The 23524-nt window shown below is 44.1% G+C and overlaps 1 protein-coding gene across 2 annotated transcripts in view; it reads right to left on the bottom strand.

The window, feature by feature from the left end:
• LOC146007285 (killer cell lectin-like receptor subfamily B member 1B allele B) overlaps positions 1–22157 on the bottom strand; it is a 66466-nt gene extending 44309 nt beyond the window's left edge. For both annotated transcript variants that reach the window (XM_083145631.1, XM_083145632.1), the window contains exons 1-4: positions 22079–22157; positions 15729–15876; positions 14062–14139; positions 864–965 (exon numbers count right to left, since the gene is read on the bottom strand). In XM_083145631.1, coding sequence (XP_083001757.1) covers positions 864–965; positions 14062–14139; positions 15729–15807 — 259 coding nt within the window. In that variant the 5' untranslated portion in view covers positions 15808–15876; positions 22079–22157. The remainder of the gene's footprint in view (positions 1–863; positions 966–14061; positions 14140–15728; positions 15877–22078) is intronic.
• Positions 22158–23524: the final 1367 nt, after the last annotated feature.

The raw sequence follows: 23524 nt of genomic DNA, 5'->3' as shown, positions 1-23524 counted from the left end.
AAGAACATGGAAATAACCAGGAACCAGGAATATACTAAGTGAATAACAGCACTTGACAGAACTAACATGACTAAAAAGGCCTGAACAGGACTGTAACAGGACTACTGCATACCTCCCAACTGTCACGATTCCGTCGGGACAGTCCCGATTTTCGGGTCCTGTCCCGACGTCCCACCCGCGGCAGGCATTGTCCCGCTGCGGGGGGTGGCAGTTGGGAGACCCCCCAATGTAGTAGAATAGACGCTGTGCGCATGCGCACAGCGTCTATTCTCGTATGAAAATGAGGTCACGGCTAATTAGCATAAGCCGCGCCCTCATTTGCATACGCCACGCCCCCTTTTCGGACGCTCGCGCGGCTTCGCCGCGCGAGTGTCCCTATTTCTTAACATGAAAAGTTGGGAGGTATGCTACTGTATAACAAGACTATAACTGGCAGGTTCTCAGTGCTGGGAACATACCTATATACTTAGTGGCTTAGGAAGCAGTCACACCCAAGGCCTAAGGTATGCATGAAAACAAGGCAAGATGGATCAGCCAAAACCTGGAGTGTTGATCCAGTGAGTACATAGAAACTCCACATAGATCATAGAGACTGCTGCATTAACATCAACCCACCAGGGGCTGCTCATAACAGTCACTGCTAAAAAGTTAATCTCATAAAAGCTTTATCGAATATAAAACTTTACTTAAAAAGTGAACCAACGCCATAACAACAATTATAACAGAATGTTCAATGTTTAAAACAAAAAAATCAAAACTTTTCAAAACAAATGAAAAAAAAAAATTATTAAATTATATTATTCAAATATCAAGCATACTGTAGTAGGGAAATTGTAAAAGTATGGAAATACATCTTTACCTACCCATATATCCAAGGGCACAACACAGGATTAGGATGATGATGACGACTAGGCTTCTGAAGAGGTTCACATAGTGGGTCTCTCTCACTGGGGTTTCAGTAACTTCTGGAAGGAAATAACACACGTTATACAATATAGCATGTATACTTACGCTGGAATGTAGTAATGGGATCTGATTTTATTGGGCAGGAAAAAGTTGGAAATTAGAATTCCAAACTTGGCCAAGTGGTGTGTGTCTTTAATGGGTGGATTATTGTTGATAAGCAACTACAATTACTTAAATACATCACATTTGCAGAAAACACTTTAAAAATCATTTCTGACCATTAAAATATACTTTGGTCTCTCAAAATAGGTCACGTACTGGGGCGTGGCCTGGCAGCCATTAGAGTCGGACGCGTCTTGCCTGAGCTCCGGCTATCGCAACCAATAAAGCCTCTTTAACCTCACGCCCGGCGGACGTCTCGCGGCTCAGGAGACTCCCCTCGGGTCCCGGAGACAAGCGGTACAGACGGCGGGAGGCAGCAGAGTCGGGGTGTCCGTCCACGGCCACCCGCGGATTGCGGCCTACCCGAAAACCGGGAGCCGCGGTATAGATTTCACCAGCCAGCCGCATCACGAGCTCCGGAGCGCGCGCCCACCATAAAACAGCGGGCGGAAACCCCAACATCAAAGCCCCTACCCAGGACATTACCTTGGACCCCTCCAGACATCCAGATAAGGTCTGTCCTCACCTGTAACCCTACAAGCCATCACCCTGTGCCCCCACAGCTTCTCCCTGGGATGGCGGCCATCTTGAGTGTGGCAGTGTAATACATCTTTGCTGCCACTTCATTAGAAAGTACTGCACTGTGACACACACAATAAGTGCGCCCAGACCCCAGTCCCCCTAGGAGCTGGGTGCTGTCTCATTATAAGAAGCATCCTCTCGGCCTCACAGTATGTCCTCATAACCCGGACTTACCATTTAAAAATCATTTGTTTAACCCTACAGTGAAACCCTGTTCTCCAGAAAGACTGATAACCCATTTGTGTGCTCCCACTCACAGGCTGGTCCGTGGATGGCGCTCTCGGCCAGCTGCTGGGACCTTACATATAACATTGGCAGTGTACCCCAGGGATATATCTGCCCACGCACTGGGATGAGAGGTCTCCTACACTCTTAAAACCCCTAGACGGGACCAGTAATCCAGACAGGAGACCACTACTCACTTGCCGTTAAACCGTCTGATTTCAAAGTATTGACAGAGGGCTGGGGCCTCCCTCATGAGCCCTCCGATCTTCCTATAACCTAACAAAAATTATCCTTTACTTCGCCGACCTCTGCCCAATTATGCTTCACTAAACACAGCGTTCTCCACCCACGAACCTACAGTTAGAGCAGTGGATGCCTGTACAAATACTGACCGCAATCCCTGACCTATGATACTATGAGCCGTTCCACATCAAAAACTAAAAAGAAAGCTCCGCAAGAAATATCTCATCACTTTCTCCGTCAGGACAATCAATCATCACCCTCACTCCCTAAAGGACCTTCCTGTTCCCCCAAGATGGATCAAGCCTCAGCACCCGCCACTAGGGGAGATATCAAGAACCTGCAGGATCTCATTGTAGACCTTAAAGACTCGTTCACTACTGCTCTCCAGAAGGCGGTTGGCGAGCTTAGGGCAGATCTGACTGACCTGTCCTCCCGCACCACCTCGCTTGAAACTAACGCCGCCAAAGTACAGGCGGAACAAGAAAACTTCTCCAAAGACCTAAACTATTATTACAACGAACTTGACCTCCTGCGGGAAAAGAATGAAGATTTGGAAAACAGGGAGAGAAGAAACAACCTCCGAATCCGTAACATACCAGAAACAGTGTCTCCAAAGGACCTAGAACCTTTCCTGATCCGTCTTTTTGCTCACCTCCTTCCTTCGGAAGCCACCTCCCTATTTCAGCTTGAAAGGGCTCACCGTGCCCTACGGCCCAAACCTAAGGACACTGAGCCCCCTAGGGATGTTATCATCAAATTCCTCTCCTTCAAGACGAAAAACATGATCACAATGGCCAGCAGATCATCCTCATTTATACTATTCGAGGGATCAAAGCTCCAGATCTTTCAGGACTTGGCACCTTCCACCATCGCCAAACGAAGGGACCTTCGCACTGTAACGACGCTCCTGAGAGAACACGGCTACAAATATAAGTGGGGGTTCCCTTTCCGTCTCACGGTAGACGTCAGAGGTAAACCCTACTCAATACGATCTATTGAAGAGGGAAAGGATCTTCTCCGCACACTTAAATTACACTCTGCTGGAGAATCCTCTGGTCCTGCTCTACGAGACTCTCCCCCTTGAAGGACCCTTCATATGGTCGTATATATCCTCATACTAATGTTTTCCGTACTTCATAGTATTATGTCTAGTCGTTACTTTTGTTTTAAATTGTTTAACACTAGCCCTAAGTAAGGCTTTAGCATAATGACAATTTATTACAGCTTGGTCCAGATATTAGGGCTAGGAATTTAGAACTATATTTTTATCCACTCGCTATATGTTATGTCACATTTTTTGTTCCGGGTGGAGATTGCTGGCCCCCCGCCAGGTCTTACTACCCCCACCTTTAGGGATTATTGCCTCTTATATTGTATAATTTACCCTGTACCTCGGGTTTAGCTACCCGACTGTTGCATCCCAACACAGAGCTCTCTATTCCAGTTGGAGCTCAGGTATAGTAGCAGACCGCCATCCCTAGTGGCGTCTCCTGCTACTTTTCCCAATCCACATGTTAATTTGTTTTGTTTTTGTTAGTCTTTTCACGTTTGTTGCAGAGTCCAGTCCCAAATTCCCCCACCCTCTATCACCACCACTGACAGCTGCCATGCCTTTAAAATGCCTCTCTATTAATACTAAGGGCCTAAACACCCCCCAGAAACGCACGTATTTGTTTCAATCTCTCCAGCGTCTCCATGGAGACTGCATATTCCTGCAAGAGACCCACCTACGGGCTGACCAACACCCCTCCCTGGTCACAAAAAGGTATCCAAATGTATTTTACTCGAACAATGCCTCTAAGCGCAACGGGGTGGCCATACTGCTCCATTCATCCTTCCCATTTATAGTCTCAGAATGTAAAACTGACTCTGAGGGACGATACTTGATTCTAAAGGGCAAACTAGGCCACGAGACAATCACCTTGGCCAATATTTACGCCCCCAACACAGGACACGCAAGGTTTTTTAATACTTTTTTTAGAATCCTTTCTGAATTTCGGTCAGGTAAAACTTTGGTAGGCGGAGACTTCAACACAGTCATACACCCATCCCTAGACAAATCGGGTCATCTAAATGACTCCACTCCAATTCCCGGCTCGGCAGCCCTTCAAAAACACATGGCCGAGGCTGGCCTTTTTGATGTATGGAGATCCCTTAACCCTGCTACCAGGGATTACACTTTTTATTCCAACCCTCATGCCTCCTACTCACGCATTGATATGTTTCTAGGCTGCGCCTCCCTTTCCCAAGTAGCAACTCATTCAACGATTTCCCCCAACTCTTGGTCAGACCATTCCATTCTAGAAGCATCCTTTGGACTCTTGGAGGCCACCTCGGGTAGACCCCCCTGGAGGTTAAACGAAATGCTCTTGAAGCTCCCCCAATTTCGCGAGACAATCATTGGCCACCTTCAAGAATATTTCGGTTTCAATTTCACCGATGATATGCCATTTCCCACAACGTGGGAAGCACACAAATCTGTGATTAGGGGACACATGATCCAATTTGCCTCCCGCCGAAAAAAATCCCAGGAAACGCTGATTACTTCATTGAATACTGACATTGCAGCACTAGACAGAGAACATAAGAGAATACTATCTAGACACACACTGTCCAGACTCTCCCTTAAACGTGCCGAATTGCAAATTCTATTAGCTGAAAGGGTTGAGAGGAGCCTCAGATGGGCGAACCAAAAATTCTATGACAAGAGTAACAAGGCCCAATCTCTCCTAGCTCGTCGGTTACGGTCCAAACAGGCATCCCAGACCATCGCTTCAATTAAGGACTCGTCAGGCACCACTTTATATAACCCTAAAAAAATTAACGAGGTATTCGCTAAATACTATAGAGCTTTATATAACCTGGATGCCCCGCCTGATGTCTCCTCTCACACCCAGGACATTCAAAAATATCTAGACTCCTGTGACCTCCCTAAGATCTCTGAACCCACTGCTCAGTCACTGGGAAGGGACATCACTGAGGAGGAACTTGCCGCGGCTCTCAAATCACAGAAGTCGTCAAAGGCCCCTGGCCCTGACGGCTTCACAATGGCTTATTATAAAACATTTGCTCGGCATCTTTCCCCCCAGCTTGTCAAGCTATTTAATTCAATCCTACATGGTGCCCCATTTCATCCTGACTCCGCCACATCCAAAATAATTGTAATTCCCAAACCAGGTAAAGATCCTTCTCTCTGCGCCAGCTATCGCCCCATCTCCTTGATTAATACTGACCTCAAATTGTTTGCAAAGATTCTAGCCACCCGACTGAGTGGGCTTCTACCCTCACTAATACAACCGGATCAAGTAGGTTTTATTCCTCACCGTCAAGCTTCCGACAACACTAGACGCACCATTAACCTGATCCACCATTCCAACACACATAAGACCCCTTCAATTGTACTAGCCTTAGATGCCGAAAAGGCATTTGACCGCATATTATGGCCTTTTTTGTTCACTACTTTAGCCTCTGCAGGCATAACCGGAAATTTTTTACAAGCAATCAAATCCCTATATTTATGCCCGACATCTACCGTCATGACCAATAGCCTCCAATCCCTGAGGTTTAACCTTGGGAATGGGACAAGACAAGGCTGCCCCCTGTCCCCCCTCCTCTTAGCCTTATGTATAGAGCCTTTGGCTGCTAGAATTAGAATGAACCCTGATATACGGGGAATTGAGGCAGGGGGACATCAATATAAACTGTCACTTTTTGCTGACGATATCCTCCTCACCCTGACTTATCCCCTGATATCCCTACCTAACTTGCAGTCAGAACTCATCGCATATGGTTAACTTTCGGGATATAAAAATAACAGCACAAAATCTGAAGCTATGGCCATATGTATCCCCCCCCAACTTCTCTCCACACTGAAAGCCTCCTTTCCCTTTACATGGTGCCCCCAGGCTATTAAATATTTAGGCATATATATCACTAAATCCTACTCCCTTCTATACCAAGCTAACTACGCCCCCATGATCCGCACTTTGACCACAGACATTGCACGCTGGCAGCCACTTTATATCTCATGGATAGGAAGGATCAATGTGATTAAAATGAATGTCCTCCCAAGATTACTTTACCTCTTTCAGACCTTGCCATTAGCTGTACCATACACGGCCTTAAATTCCCTCCAAACACTATGCAACCGTTTTATTTGGGCAAACGGTAAACCCCGTATCCGCAAAACAACGCTAGCCAGAACGTCACAACGCTAGCCATCTCCGATTGTATTATCACGCGGCTCAAATAAACCAGATAATTTTATGGCACTCAGAACCCGGATGCAGAAAATGGGTCGACCTTGAAAACGCCCTGCTCCAGGTGGGTCGGGTTGATGAGATAGTCTGGCTCCCGAGATTGATGAGACCAGCCTCGGCCTATGAGAACCCAACCATCCGATTTACGCTGACACTGTGGGACAAACTCTGTTCTCAAATGAAACTAGCCCCACACCCCTCACCTATGTCCCCTATATGGGACCACCCCCTTTTCCCTACGGGTTGTGACAAAATACTGGCCAAACCCTGGCGTGATCTGCACATCACTAGATTCAAACATGTCAAAGATGAATCGCCCAACTCTGCCCTTGCCCAATTACGGTTGTCAAGCTCGACCCCCGCTATGACACACTTCCAAGGATCACAGATCCTAAGTTTTGTTACTTCCCTATACCCATCTAGCAGAATACGCACACTGACACCATTCGAACGTCTATGTTCGCACTCAGTAGGCAGAGGGGGCAATATTTCTTTCTTGTATAACAATGTTCTGGCCTCTGTCCCTACAAACCGAGAACCACACGAAATAGCATGGGAAAAGGACTTCCCAAACTCCATAGCTGAAGAAAAATGGCCTATTATCCGATCTAGGACCGCCAAGGCCTCCATTAGCGTTGCTATCAAGGAAACATGCTATAAGGTTTATACCCGCTGGTACATGGCTGCACGCCATGTTTCCCTCAACATCTGATCTATGCTGGAGAAATTGTGGCCAAGTGGGCACATTTTCTCACATCTGGTGGGATTGCCCAATAATTAAGACCTTCTGGATGACAGTATGGTCACTGATATCTCGCTTACTCGACATGCCCCTCTCACCTTCAGCCACAGTTGCATTACTGAACGCCCCATCCCCAAATGTCAGTAAACCCCAGGACAAGCTTATTGTCCACATTTGTAATGCCGCAAAAACCCTGATTGCCAGACACTGGAAGAGAGCTGAAATGCCGTCTAAGACAGCTCTCCTTTCCCGAATCAATTTTGTAGCCTCAATGGAATACATCACATGTTTACAAAATGACTCCATAGCTACTTTTCATAAGATATGGTCCCCCTGGTACTTCAACTCCTCCCCCATCCCTGGACTCTGCTAACTGTATCTAATTGTATTTTAATGTATTTTATTGTATGTTAAAAATTATCTATTTGTATTCCTTATTTCAGAGGTTCCTATATTAACCTCATTTGATGCTACCATTAGAAATAATGGAACTACCTGCTAAAATGTATAATTGTTTTTGTTCTTTTTTTTTTTTCTCTGTAAAAGAAAAAACTCAAATAAAAATTCATTGTATTAAAAATAAAAAAAATAGGTCACGTACTGCTACTGTTTTCCTGGCAAATACTGTAACATAAGTTGATAAGCAGATACAACAATAATAACAGAATGTAGGCATGACGCTGTTGTATCTGCATTCCTAATTATATTACAGTGCTTGTGCATTCTTTTTCATTAATTGTGAATAAGACACACTATACAGGGAAAACCTATAATAATGACATGTACACAGCACATGATCTGTTTTGAGAGATCAAAGTATTTTTGGTCTAATTGTAAGATTAGAAATAATTGTAATATTTGTTGTAAATTGCTATAAGTTTGAACTTGTTATTGATTTTGAACATTCTTAACACAACTAAGGGGTTATTCTGGTTGATTCCCAAGGCTGCGGGGCTGGCCGCCCCCTTTCGCAGCGTGTGTTCGCACGCATTGACTGCGAATGGATGTTTAACATAAACATCCATTCACAGGCTGCGTAGAAACACCCACATTATTCGATGGTCGCCGACAGTGCACCTGAAGGTTGGGACTCCTTCAACTTAGAATAGCACCTCGCCCACCTGAACTGAACATTTGTTTACCAGTTTGGTCCCTGATAGCCACAGACTGAGGGCACAATGAAGTATAGACCTAAAAATGTACACTAATTGCTAGTCTAGGGGTAGATTTGTGGCGCGGCTCCCCTTGGGTTGGCGTGGCTGAGTTGCCTTGGGGGTGGTAATAATATATTATACTTTCTAGAACTTTACTTTAGTAACACTTTTTAACCTCTAGCTTCTGCTTCCTTCTTATTAACTCACTTATACAGTAGCTTAGTTTTCACCTGTGTGCTGCCCTGGGGTGACTGGCTTATGCCGGCTTTTTTGGGGTTCCGCGCCCCAGTTTCAAACTTAGTATTAGGGACCCACTAGAAATACAAGTATACAAATATTTCTTGGCCAAATAATATACCAAGAACCTCTATTGATTAATGTGGTGTGCATCTGCACCATGTTTTTTCCTTACACATTATGCCCACCTGCAATGCCCATTACACCTTATGCCCCACACCATAATGCCTAGTAGACATTATGCCACATACTCTAATGCTTAAATAACTTTATGCCACACATCCTAATGCCAATTGCACAAGCTACACACCAAAATGCTTAATTCACTTTTATGCCACAACCTAATGCCCGTTGCATGTTATGCCACACGTTGTAACATTATACACACAATGATGTAATTATACATTTTGCACACCCCATGGCATTTGAGTGCAATTTACACAGAGCCAGCCTTAGGCATAGGCAAACTAGGCAATTGCCTAGGGCATTTGGAATGCCTAGGGGCATCAGCAGCTTCTGCTGATTAAAATGATATGCAGCATGCCTATATTCTGTGTGTGAGTGAGGCTGTATCTGCATATGAAATAGTGTATTCATGGAAATCACTGTAGCACAGCATTCTGTATGCAGGTACAGCCACAGTCGCACACAGAATATAGGCATGCCACATATCATTATAATCGTCAGAAGCTCCTTGTGTGTACTGGTCATAACAATGCAAATAAGACAAATTTTCGGCAAAAAAAGGCACTAAACGTTAGCAGAACTGGCCAGGAGCTGCATGGCCTATTGAGTCAAGATGTATGAGGAAACATCTGTATCCCAGCAGAGGCAGAGGTCACCGTGTTAGCGGCTGTGCGAGTGCTGTCTGTGGGTGAGTAGGTTGTGCAATAGTGTTCGGCATATGTGTAAGGGGCATTATGTGTGTCATGTATAAATGCATTAATAATGTGCGACATATGTGTAACAGGCATTATGTGTGTCATGTGTATAAGGGCATTAATAATGTGCAACATATGTGTAATGGGCATTATGTGTGTCCTGTATAAGGGCATTAATAATGTGCAACATATGTGTAATTATGTGTGTCATTATGTGTATGAAGGGCATTAATAAAGGTTGGCATAATGTGTAAGGGGCATTATGGTTATAAGGACATTAATAATGTGTGTTATGTGTAAGGGGCATTACTGTGTGGTATTATCAGGGGTGCCGAGAGAAAGGGGCCAAAGTCTGATGGAAGGGCCCGGTGGGGGCCCCGGGCCCCCTCCCCTTAAGTGACAGCAGCAGCTGCAACTCTTATCCTCTGCCCAGCACACACTGCTTAAAATACTATATTTTCTCAGGATTTTTTTCTAAGGGTATAATGTGAATAATGTGAGGAGTAATGTACATAAGGTAAAGTGGTACTACTGTGTGATGTAACGTGAATAAGGGACACCATCGCATGATATAATGTGAATAAAGTTGCACTACTGTGTGGCATAATTTGAATTGGGGGTACTATTGAGTGGCCAGCAAGAACACACCCCTGTTTGGGCTGCGCCCTGAATGTGTGCACTGTTTCTATTTAAAATATTGCAGGTAGGAGCACCAAAATGATGACTGCTATGATGAGGGTTGATGGTGCTGGGAAAGGGGAACAGGGTCAGAGGTGGAACTAGTGGCAGTGCTAGGGGGCACCAGCCAAAATCTTGCCTAGGGCATCATTTAGGCTAGGGCCAGAAATGCCCCTTTACACATAATGATTCCAGTAGTGCCGCTTACACATATAATGCCCCCCTGTAGTGCCACTGCCCTGCACACATAATGCCCCCACTACTGCTGTTTGAAAATATAATGCCTCCCTGTAGTGCCACTGCATAATGCCCCCACTAACATTTCTTACAGTATAATGCCCCCACTAGTGCCACTTAAATACATAATGCCCCCTGAAGTTCCACTTACCTACATGCTGGTTGCTAGGGGTTCCATGCTCATTGCCAGGGGGATTATATGCTTGTTGCCAAGGGGGATTACATGCCGTTACCATAGGGGGTTACACGCTCATTGCCAGGGGGGTTACATGATCATTGCCATAGGGGATTATATGTTTGTTGCCAAGGGGATTGCATACCCTTTGCCATAAGGGGTTACACGTTCATTGCCAGGGGTTCCATGCTCTTAGCCAGGGGGGAGTACATACTTGTTGCTAAGGGGGATTAAATGCTCATTGCCAAGGGGTTGCCTGTTCGTAGACAGGCGGGACTTAAATGTGCGTTGCCTTGGGGAGTTAAATGCTCGTTGCCCAGTGGGAATTAAATGAGATGGCGGTCACCCATCTGCCGCGGAGTTGCAGAGTCTCTGACAGCATTACAGAGACCCTGCAACCCTCCCCTTTGCCGCCGCCGCAAAGGAGACAGCTGATAGGGGACTTTAACGCTAGAGGTGCAGGAGTACCTCTAGCATATTTTCTCTGTGGCGGCAGTCGGGGTGCAGGATCTCTGTAATGCTGTTATAGACTCTGCGACTCCGCGGTGGATGGGCGGTCAGCATCTGGAAGGCGGACCGGCGGGCAGTGAGTCTGGTGACGGGTGCCCTGCTACTATTTAGTTCCCAGAGATTGCACTCCGCCGGCTCCACCCTTGCCCCTGAATATAGTTAAAATTGGCTTACCTGCACAGTGTATTTTTTCTTGCAATGCCGATCTCACGAGGCGTGCATTGGCATCACAAGCTTTATACACACTGTTCATATTTGGGGTGTGGTACAGGGGTCCGACAGTCGGGATCATGGCAGTCATTAGCCCGATGTCGGGATCCCGACTGGCCGCACCCAGACAGCATCGTGAGCGCAACTAAGCCCCTTGCGGGCACGGTGGCTACGCGAGCCACCTATTCTATTCTCCCTCTATGGGAGTCGTGGACCCCCACGAGGGAATATAGCCAATGGCCGTCAGGAACCTGACTGTCGTTTTTTTGACAGTCGGGATCCCGACGTCGGGTAAATGCCTGTCGGGATCCCTGACTATATATTCAAAATCAGAAGCTCAAATCGCACGGTGTGCATGCACCTTTATTCGGAGCCAAAAACATCTGACTTCTAATGGTCTTGGAAACTATTATACTGCTCGACTTTTGCAGAGCTCGTGCTCTGTGTGGCTGGTCCGTCCATCTATAGGGTAACCATCCAGGGCACATCAGAGGTCAATTGCCTCTACAGACACATTTATTAACAGACACAAATTAGAACAGATACAGGTGGCTGTTGCAGGATACACAGAGGAATGGTGCTGGAGACACAGGTGAGCTGGTGAAAAGGGGAGAGTGCCAGACATGGTATGTGGTCCCTGGGTTATGGGTTAGGGATAAAATATCTAGGTTGACAGTCAATAGGTGGATCCCTAATGGTCAACAGTGAATAGGCAGACACCTGGAAATGGTAGAAATAATATATGTAGACATTGACAGAAGGTCGACACAAACATATGTTTGACAAAAGTTTTTCACTTTTGACGTGTAGACCGACTTGTTCATACTTTACTATCCAATTGGGCATAGAGTGAGAATATAAAAGTATGCCAAGCGCAGAGAGCCATGCAAGGTGACACGGTACACTTACTGTATATGGTGCCCATGACGACATAGACATAAAAACCATGAAAGTCTTGTGTCAACATTGTATGTGTCAACCGTGCCAATATCGACCTTGAGTTGACCTTCTGTCAATTTGGAACTATGGAATGTCAACCATTTTCAGGTGTCATCCTAGTCACAGTCGACTGTAAGTGGTTAACCTAGTGACTGTTGACATCGATATTGCCTATCTCTTATACCATAACCCCAGAGACCCACAGGAGCTGACTTTCAGAAAGTCAGCTCCTGATTGGCCGCTAAGTTCCTTGTGGGTACGGTGGCTTGCTACGCGAGCCACCTATTCTATTTTCCCTCTATGGGGGTCGTGGACCCCACAAGGGAAAATAGCAGGTTGCTGTCGGGCACCCGGCTGTAGGCGTTTTGACAGTCGGGATCCCGACGTCGAGTAAATGACTGTCGGGATCCAGACTGTCAGGAACGCATCCGGCACCCGTAAATTTTCCCCTGTATGTGAACAAAATAAATGCTTCAGGATCATACTCACCTTATAAAAATTTGTTTGTATTTATAATGCCAATGTCCAACAGAGTAATAATAATTATGGTTTATATGATCTAGAGTGCTAAGGTGATCTTAGAAAAACTAACTTACTCAGGGATGGACATTGACATTGTAAATGAATATCCAAGGCGAGCAACACAATTACAAATTACATGTAAGAGTTGGTGAGCATATGTTATGGCTAAAAAAAAATCGTATTTGTATTGTAAAGTACGTTTTTTTGAAGGCGTATTCGTATTTTCAGGATTTACTATTCTGAAAATACGTTAATTTGTATTCATGGCACATTTGTATTTGTATTGGATAATACGAATGTATACGCCATCGATAGAATACAAATAGGAATCACCATTCAAAAGAATGGTAATTCCTAAATTACTAATTTACTTTTGGCCGCATAGCGGCTCCTGGTTGGCCGCTAGGCGGCCAATAGGGGGGGAGGTGTTGTACCTGCACTGTGTGGGCATTTATGTATTTGGTACTGTTGTCATAATATGAATATTGGAGACAATTGTGCTGCGTAATATAAAGCAGTATTATTTTGTGTCCCCGCCCCTTTCCCATGAAGTCACTCCCCTATATTTTTTGGCTTGAGCACCCACCAGCAAAAACATAAATCGGCACCTATGCCGGTACCCACTGCACAGGCTTACCAGGGACAGCCACAGGCTTCAGCCTGGGTAGGTAAATTCTGGAGGGGGGACCCCTTCATTGGGGGGTTCCCACTTCCCCAGGATCCCTTCCAAGGCTGATCAGTCAGGTGCATAAAGCTTTGGCTGGGGGGGACTTGTATAAAAAGTCTCCCTCCGGCTGTGGCATTACCCTACTGGTTGGTTGTGCCTGGTGCTGGTTCTTAAAATACCAGGGACCCCTACTTATTTTGTCCCCCGTACTTTGGGAACCAGGACCAGCCCTTGGGCCTGGTGCTGGTTTTAAAAAAATAAGGGGAACCCTATTCGTTTTTTTTCCCCTGATTTTTTTAAAACCAGGACCAGCTCATTGAGCCTGGGTCTGGTTACAGCCGTAGGGGGGGACCCCACACCATTTTTTTAAATTATTTTTTTATTTTTTTAACACTGCAGCCGATATGAATTAGCATTTTAAAATGCAAATTTGTATTTAAAAATACAAATTTGTATTTAAAAATACGACTTTGTATTGGAAAATGTACAAATCCATATGCCATCGGAAAATATAAATCAGTCAAGTAGGACTGATTAGTAAATTTTCCTCTGGAATACGAATTTGTAAATGCCATACGACAGCGATGCCAGTCGTGTGCATTTGTATTAAGAATACAAATTTTTGTATTTATATTCTTAGTAAATTTCCACCAAAGTGTTTGTTGTTGGCTCACACTGTCTAGTCTTTTTTTTTCTGGTAAAAAAACTTACATATTTTTGAGTCATAGTTACCTGGTGTTGAATTTACTGCTGGAAGAACAGTCCTGGACCCACTATTAGCTATTTCCGCATACAGAACTGTGGAGCTGCCTGATCAAAATAAAAGGCAATAATAGTGATTAAATGTGGTAACAGTAATATGGAATTGATGTAAGGTATCGTGGGGCGCCAATGTAATGTGGAGAGAGTTAAGGTGCAAAAACAAGGCATACCTCCCTACTTTCAATGTTGGGGCAGTGGGCCATGCGGCAATGTAGGCATAGCCACTCCCAGTAAAGGGGCTGGGCTTTGATCAAAACGGGCTATATAAACAGGGGATGGGGCCAGGTGACAAGAGCACCGTTTTTCTTCATTTTTGGGGGTGACCCAGCGCTGCCTGAGCATTCACACAGCATCTATCCAGTGATCACATATTGCTCTGCAAAGCTGAGCAGCGGTGACCTGCTACCCCAACCGATGCCACCCTCGGAACACTGCAACTCATGGGAGGGACAGCGGAACAGTCTCTAATTAGCTGGACTGTCCCACTGTAATTGGTACAGTTGGGAGGTACAGTATGCACAAGGTGTGATTTCAGCTTCCAATTTTGACTATATAGTCAAAGTCAGAAGAAAAGTTCGGACAAATGGCACAGTGTGTATACAACTTGTGGTGCACGCCCCTATTGGATTGGCATCACAAGAAAAAAAAGACTAAGGGGGAAATGTAATAGGATGAGAGATTCAGAAAGTGAGAGATTTGGTAAGAAACCTCCAGTTTTTTTTTTAAGCGAAAATCATTTACACTGCAAAAACTGTTTGGTTTTGCAGTGTAAATGATTGCCGCTTTAAAAAATCTGGAGATTTCTTAACAAATCTCTCACTTTCTGATTCTCTCATCCTATTACATTTCACCCAATGCAATGCCAATTTTGACTATATTGTCCACATACTGTACCACCCAACTTTTAGAAGTCCCCAGTCAGGACTCAAAAGGGTCCAAAAAGGGAGTGGGTTCAGTAATAAGGGTGTGGCTTCTCAGGATATCCGAGGTCAGGAAACCACACCCAGATTTACATCCCTATGTAGGCATGGCCAGTGCTGTGAGAGCTGCTGGTTATGCCCCCTGTTCCTCTGCCTCCCGTGAATAAACACTGTGCGCATGTGCACAGCATCTTATCCCTGCTTCTCTGCTCAGCTCAGTAGGCGGCATGTTGACCTTTTTGCATGTGTTGACCTTTTGACCAGCATTTGTACTACCCACCATCGTACCGTTGATTGTAACATTAATTGAAACATCAATTGTATCATTTGGCTGTAAATGTATTTATACATGCACCATTTGAAGTAAAAATTGTTTTACACAAAATCTCATTGTTTATTCATCCAACTCTGGACCATTCGTACAACCCACACCAAAGGAGCTGCACTAAACCTTACCTTTACAATTTGTCAACCCAACCCAGAACGGTCAACCGGGTAGTGAAGCAGCTAGCACCGCACTAGAGAGGACAGTGCGCAGACTACCATAAAAAACTTTAAACTAATGCATGTTGACCTTTTTGAGATGTTGACCTTATGCTGGTTGACCAATAGCTGTCGACCTTTTTACTCTTGACCTAGACACTGTTGACCACATGATCGACACCCATTTATAAATTAGCATGATCTCTATCTTGCATCATGACTGCCGTAACTTACCCTGTGAATGGGGTTTCCTCTGTGATGGAGTTCCAGGTGTATTGTTCAAGTTTAATTTGGAGTACATAACCTCATCCATATCTGTGTCAATGTAATCCGCGCGTTGTCATCACAAAAAATAAATAAAAAAATTGTTGGTATTACGCACCTGCAACAGGTCATGTGTATACATGAGTACATTACACATATTACATACATACAAACATAAGGTAGAGTAATCTGTAATTATGCTGAACAAATTAAGAGAAAACGCATAGCAGTAAACAGCTCAGGCTTTGATCTCTGATGCTGATTTACATTTGGGCAAATGGAGCAAGGGTGTTTTATATTTTGTCAACATTTCTAATTGGCTTGGCCTGTTGACATTAACCAAGTCAACACCCATTATGTCAATACTGATGAAATGTCAATGTGATTACAATGTCATCAAAACATCCCAGGTGGTCTTACGGTGACTCTCAGTATGGCAGGTCCTGTAGAACCAGCAGTATCTTCTGGATCTGCCATGGAACTAAAGAAGACTTAAGACAGATCCTACTATACTAGTGTATAACCTCAACCTCCGCTCCTGTAGCGTAACTGTATACCTCCCCTCATATAGCCGAATGCTAACCCCCCGCTGCCATAGGTGCCAATTTATCGTTTTGCTGGTGGGTGCTCAAGCCAAAACTATAGGGGAGTGGCTTCATGGGGAAGGGGCGTGGTCATAACATAATACCAATTTATATTACGCAGCACAGTTGTCTCCAATATTCAAATTACGGCAGCAGAGTACCCCTTTTTACACATTGCGGCATAATGTAACGATACACACCATGAAATGAATTGAAAGTAATCAATGCCACCAAAATGATTTAGTATTAATGCTCACATGACTATACTGTACATCACAGACCAAATGCACAATACTACACTAGCCAGATTCCATAGAACAAAAATATCTTTATCAACAGTTATCTGTGCATCATTTCTCATCCTGAGGCTGTGTGATCGCGCACGGAGGAGAGGGAGGTTGGCGATGGCGCCAGGCGGCCCCGGGTGAGCGTAACGCAGCAGGACGCGTAAGACAGAGTGTGCGGCCGGGGCGTGGACTGCAGGCAGCAGTGCGGAAGAACAGTAGAGCACCCGCGGCGCGGGTATGATTTGATTTAGCACTGCTGCAGCCTGCAGTTTGATTAGGGGGCGGCCAGTGGGTACTCATGAATTTCCGTGGGTGCTCAAGCCCCTGTTTTGCTTATTTAACCATTCAAAATATACAGGATGGCAGTCATTATCAGTACATGCAGTAACTTACCCTGGGGCTGGAGTAGCTACTCATTTTAACTAGAGATGAGCAGTTTGGATTCCCTACAATCCGAACAGCTCCGAACTTCGGGATCTGAGTACACTGGAGCCTGCGGCTTGGGTGTTCCCAATTTAATGAGATGTGAATTTGCAGCAAAAAAATGCGATATGCTGTGAATTTTAGTCATGAAAATGTGCGAATTAATGAACATGTGCGGTTTTTGTAAAAAAATAAATAAATAAACAGCATGAGGCTCCCCTCCTGAGCATAACCAGCCCTGGGCTAAAAGAGCCAGTCCTGGTCCAGGACCGCCCCTTGAGCCTGGTGCTGGTTTTAAAAAATCAAAGGGAACCCTATTTCATTTGCCCAATGTTTTTTTTAAAACCAGGACCGGCTCTTTGATCCCAGGGCTGGTTATGCTCAGGGGGGGTGGGGGGGGGGGGGGATCTCACGCCTTTTTTAAAATAATTTTTTACTTTTACACATTTTTTGGGACAGAACCATGCACAGATCACACTGTTCTGTGCATGGTTCTGTCAAAATCATCTGTCAGAACCTGGACTGTTTGTGATGCGATTTTTGGTAATGTTTTTCCAAAATTAGATCTTATTAAATTTGCAAATTGTATATTTTTTAATGGGAAAACATCTGGACTCGAAGTGTGTTGCCAGTTCAAAATGTGCGATTTTCATGGCAAAAAGTGTGATTTTTACCGCAATGCACATCCTATTAAGTTGACGATTTAGTAAAAACATGTGATTTCCTTTACTAAAAATCGCAAAAGTCGGGATATCTCATCCCGAATGTCATCTTCCCGATTCGAGTTTAGTTAAGGCACCAATTTCAAAATAGCACACTTCTGAATGCTGCGCTCTCTGCTGAGGATCAATGGCTTCTCCTCAGCCACTGGCAAGGTCTGCCAAATTCAGCAGTATTAATGAATGGCCCAACAATAGAATTTGGCCGTATATGGTCATAGAGTTCTATCAGAACATCTAATTTACATTCATTCCTATCAGCGAATTCAGCTCAAAATACGAATGGAAAATATGAATCATTTCCCATGTATATTTTAGTACAAAAGAAGAAAAGAAGACCCTTGCGTGGGAGCACACTTACCAGGGGAAAGCGGCTATAAGATAGCTGTATAAGACTATTTGATATTTATTAGATATACATTAAAATTATTTTAATAAAGAGAAGAGTCTTTGAGAATTATTTTATGTAAAAAAATATATATTAAGGAGCCCATACACGCTCCGTTTTGCGGCTCCGTTATGTACTTTTAAAGTACACATCGTATCAGATCGCATGCCTTGTGCATGCATTGTGCATGCACTGCGTTCCGATACGATGTGTAGCTAGTACAAAAAGTATGTTCAGCACATGCCCAGTGAAAAATGTCTTTATTTGATAACAATCAACCGTAAACTCAATTTATATGGTAAAGTTGCCGCACATGAAAGTAAAAGGGAGGACCGTCATACTTTCTGCTTTGTTCCCATATTTGGTGTACATTGCAGAGATTTGAATCATTAGTCCCTCATAAGAATGATGTCACATATATCTTGTGTAAATTTATATCTGAGTGATTCGCTCTTTGTGAGTGTGCAGCCAAATATATGGGTAAAGATACGGTACCAAAGTCTTTCTTAGTGGTTTCCCACCCAGGTACTGGCCTAGCCAAACACTGCTTAGCTTCCAAGGTCTGAAAAATCTGGGCATACCCAGTGTGGTAAGACCGTATTCCTTGTATTGCCTCAGATCAGGCTGTTTAGACACATTATTTTGCACTTATCACAGACAGGAAAAATAGTTCATAATATATGTTACTCAATATAGGCACCACTGCTATTATGACCTTTTATAAAAGATATAGGGCAGTATTCAATGCCACCGGCAAGAGGGTTTGTGCAGAGAGGATGGCTTGTTTTCAACGAGGATCACCAAAAACAAGCCACCCTCACCGTCAAACCCCAGCCGGCCGCTCGCTGTATTCAACATTCCGGGGTAATCCTCACCGTCAGAAGACGGCAAGGATTCCCTTAACGGCGAGGTTCTCTGCAAATGCTACTAGTCATTTATATGCTGAGCCTCGCTGTTTTAATGGCCACACTCACCGTTTCCATGTAGCAGATGAGGTGGAAACGGCGAGTACAGTGGGGTGAGTTAAATACTGATGGCGAGCTTTAGGCACTGCTTTGGTCCCTTACAGGTGTAGCTATTGTGCCCAGGATCACCCTTACAAGGAACTTTATTGGAAACTACTGTAGTGACTGAACCAGCCCCTGTTTCAAATGTGGATTGATGCAGGACATCCATATTGTTACATGGACCCAGGAACCTTTAAATCTGTCTATCTAATCCACCTTGAGAGGAACGATACCTCCTTAAGAAGCCTCCCTTAGCTCACCCCACGATAACTTATTGTCTCTTTTCCTTAGGGATGAGAATTGCTGTATGGTGTCAGCAAGCTTGTTTTGAATCTCCTTCTCCTGATGCCAATAATAAAGGTGAGGTTGCTTCTGGACAGTCTCTCCACATCGGAACTGCCACTTTATTGCAGATGCGGGGTCTTTTAATGGTGGTTAGCAGGTAGCGGGCAACCTCACCTTTATTATTGGCATCAGGAGAAGGAGATTCAAAACAAGCTTGCTGACACCATAGAGCACATCTCATCCCTAAAGAGGCAAGCCACCTCACCAACAATCACTGAGGAAATTGGACTTACTTACTCTCCCCCTTTGACTTGCAGAAGGACTCCCAATTACTGGGACTCAGTGATAGGATACTTATCTAAAATAAATGTTGGTGAATATATTACCTAATTTTAATTGCATCTTACTGTATGTATCTTTTTATACTGTTTTTTTATTCTTAAATTGTGTGATTCTCTTCTCGTTATAATCATGTGTATTAAAACAATTGTGATATCTCATCCATTTGAGTTTTAAGTGCTTTAGCGCAGCCTATTTCTGTTGTTTCTTCTGTAGTAGTGTAGGGGCGTGACACCCCCCTGTTTTTGTGCTGCAGCTGGTTAAAGCAACTCACTCTACCAGCGCCTTACATGATAACTTATCAAATTTCCTTGCCTCTGATCTCTATAGCTGGCGTTAGGTGCCAACCATGCCAGGGCTGAATCATTCTCACTGTCCAAGGGTTTATCTGAAGCGCCCACTAAAGTTCAACCTTGCCACAGCGGTGACTGTGCCATATACATATCCTCTATATATATATATATATATATATATATATATATATATATATATGTATATATATATATATATATATATATATATATATATATATATGTCAAAAAAGAGGACAGGAGGGGCGCTCCATAGTGCATAAATGACAGTTTTATTAAAATGATCATAAAACCACTTTCAAAAAAAGAGACAAACAATTGCTTGTACCATAAAAAAGAACGCTGTGGGCTGGGTACCACAAGGCTTTTGTATATACAACACGACCCGGCAAACTCCTACCAGCCGTCCGGAGCACTATCGCCAACCAGGATCACCCACTGGGAACACCGATGGTGAGAACAGCGTGTCGTTGGAAGCCGTAGGAACAGAGGCGTGCAGGGGAGCCGGGTACACACACAGCAGACGTCACACAGAGGGCGTCCTCTGACGAAGTTTTACTACGAAACTAGTATATACAAAAGCCTTGTGGTACCCAGCCCACAGCGTTCTTTTGGTACTTATGTAGTATCTGGGCTGCCGATTTTTTGATTGTATGCCTTAAGTTAAGGCATACAATCAGATGCGATGCGATGCGATATCGCATCGCATCGCATCGCATCGCATGCGACCATCGGATGCGATGACCCGATTTTTCCATAGGAATCAATGTTAAAATGGACTGAGTCCATTTTAACATGGAATTCAATGGGAAAAAGGGGTCCTTTTCATACCCCTACTATCCAAGTGGGCATGGAGTTGGATATAAACCTGTGGCGAGCGTAGCGAGCCACCGCGCCCGAAGCGTGGCGAGCGTAGCGAGCCCCGCGAGGGGACGCAGAATACCGTCCCCTCGCGGGGCTCGCTTCGCTCGCCACGCTTCGGGCTCGGTGGCTCGCTACGCTCGCCACAGGTTTATATCCAACTCCATGCCCACTTGGATAGTAGGGGTATGAAAAGGACCCCTTTTTCCCATTGAATTCCATGTTAAAATGGACTCAGTCCATTTTAACATTGATTCCTATGGAAAAATCGGGTCATCGCATCGCATCGCATCGCATCGATGGTCGCATGCGATGCGATGCGATGTGCCCGATTCGACCCGATTTAGAAATCGGCAGCCCAGATACTACATAAGTACCGTTCTTTTTTATGGTACAAGCAATTGTTTGTCTCTTTTTTTGAAAGTGGTTTTATGATCATTTTAATAAAACTGTCATTTATGCACTATGGAGCGCCCCTCCTGTCCTCTTTTTTGACAGATCCATTGCTTACTCCCAGAGTCCAGGGAGTTTGGAGGAGGCTGCAGTCCTAAAAATTGGATTTAGTGCTGACTTGCTAAATCAACCTGATTACCAAGTTCTTCTAAATTGGCTGGAGTAGTTGCACCTGTCAGCGCCATTGGTCCACTACCTGCTGTCATATATATATATATATATATATATATATATATATATATATGTCTAGTGTCCGTGAGTATCTGAAACCGCTGCCTTCTGCTGGCAGAGAGTGAAATTACATCTCTTTCTCACACATGCACAAACACAGAAGGTAGCAGACTAGCTTTCGAAGCTTTTGCTTTGAGTGGGCTTTCTAGTATGAATATAGCTATATCTTGTAGCGAAGCACGGGTATTCATCTAATACTATATATTTGTATTTTTACTCTTCTATACACTCACAACGCTGTACATTCTATAAGCTAAAAGAAATAAGGTTGTAATATGCCATTCTACAATATCTCATTGTCTATAGATCCATATCTGTATCTAGACATAAGTACTACTACTGTATCTTTCACTATTCATACTATCAGTGTATACAAATAGAAGCAGTGCTTTCCTTTATAAGCCCGTGTTTGACATACTGTATGATTCTCACCTGGATATCCAGCACGGGCTCCTCTTCTACTTAGACACAAGTCGCAAAGTCTCTGGATCTAGAATGACCAGCGCTGTGGTGAGCTGACTGTGTCAGCACCCTCACCCGCCTGCCTATGCATTACGCTATTTGTTCTGATGTTCCATCCCTGCTTCCTGTGTGGTTTTTACAAATAAGTGAGGGGACACTGTATCTGACCCACTCACAGGTTCCAAGAAAACCACTTTGACCAGGCTTAATACATTGGCCCCATAATCCTCTACTACTGTATAAACACTGGCGTGTGCATTGATGTTATTTTCCATGCACCAATCTCCTCACTCGACATATAAACATATAGACATTAAAACGTTTGCAATAAATTCAAAACAACTGAATTAAGATAAGTGTGATGGCAAATAAGCTATTTATATGTTTCATACATTTCCTTTTATGGGCAATATACTGTTCAATCAGTACACTGAACCAGAGAGCAGCTACCAGGAAGAAGAGACAGGAGCCTTACCATGAGGTGGAAGAATGTGTGCTTAGAAAGTGCAGTGGTGATTCTATTATGTTATGTAGAACTTTCACCTGACCACTTATTTATAGTATATAAATGTTTGATACAGCCTATACTATACATCTTCTATAATAGTGTTAAATATAAATGCTATATTCCATACAGTCTAAGAATACCAAAATATGATATTTCATATATTATAAAGTAATCTAATATACATAGATTATAAGGTAGAGAAAAGCTAGGGCGTAATGGCCCATTTAACAACAATACATTGCACCTTTAGTAATTGCTAAAAGGGTTTAAACCTCCCTTCAGTATTTGAAAAACAGGAGTAAAGTTGTAGACTTCAGCAGAACCAGCAGCACATCTTAGCTTTCCTGGGTGGTTGTCTAGAAGTTGTAGATGGTGCCTAAATCACTGCATGATTAACATACTCAGGCTGGAGCCTGTGGACATACCTCCAAGAAGCAGGCAAGACTGTGAAACTTTGAATGCTCCAATATAGCACTGGGTCAAGTTTTGAGTTAGTCTCCTGCATGGAGCTACAGTATGCTGTCTTTGTTTATTTCACAATTGCTGACAGTAACACCTGGAAAGCTGTGTGTGGGCACCTAGGTCTTACACCAGCAATTGAAGTGTTAAATAGTGTTATATAGATAAGAGCAGCTGCCACAGACTGGAGGTTAGGTCCGTCCAGCAGCCAATTACTGTCCCAGAGTCCCTGCCCTGGCCGACCAGTCATGGGGTAAATGCTTTGGCCAGTTGAACTTGCGTAAAAAGTTTCCACATTCTGTGGCTGGTTGGGCCTGGTGCTGGTTCTCAAAATGCAGGGGACTCCTAGTCATTTTGTCCCCCATATTTTGTTAACCAAACTGGCCCTTGAGCCGGGTGCTGGTTTAAAAAATTCCGGGGATCCCCTACTTGTTTTGGCCCATGAATTT

Source organism: Crinia signifera, chromosome 6, assembly GCF_055691185.1.
Source record: "Crinia signifera chromosome 6, ASM5569118v1, whole genome shotgun sequence".
NCBI lineage: Eukaryota > Metazoa > Chordata > Amphibia > Anura > Myobatrachidae > Crinia > Crinia signifera.
The sequence above is the reverse complement of the archived record's forward strand: the minus strand, read 5'-3'. Positions and strand labels throughout refer to the sequence as shown.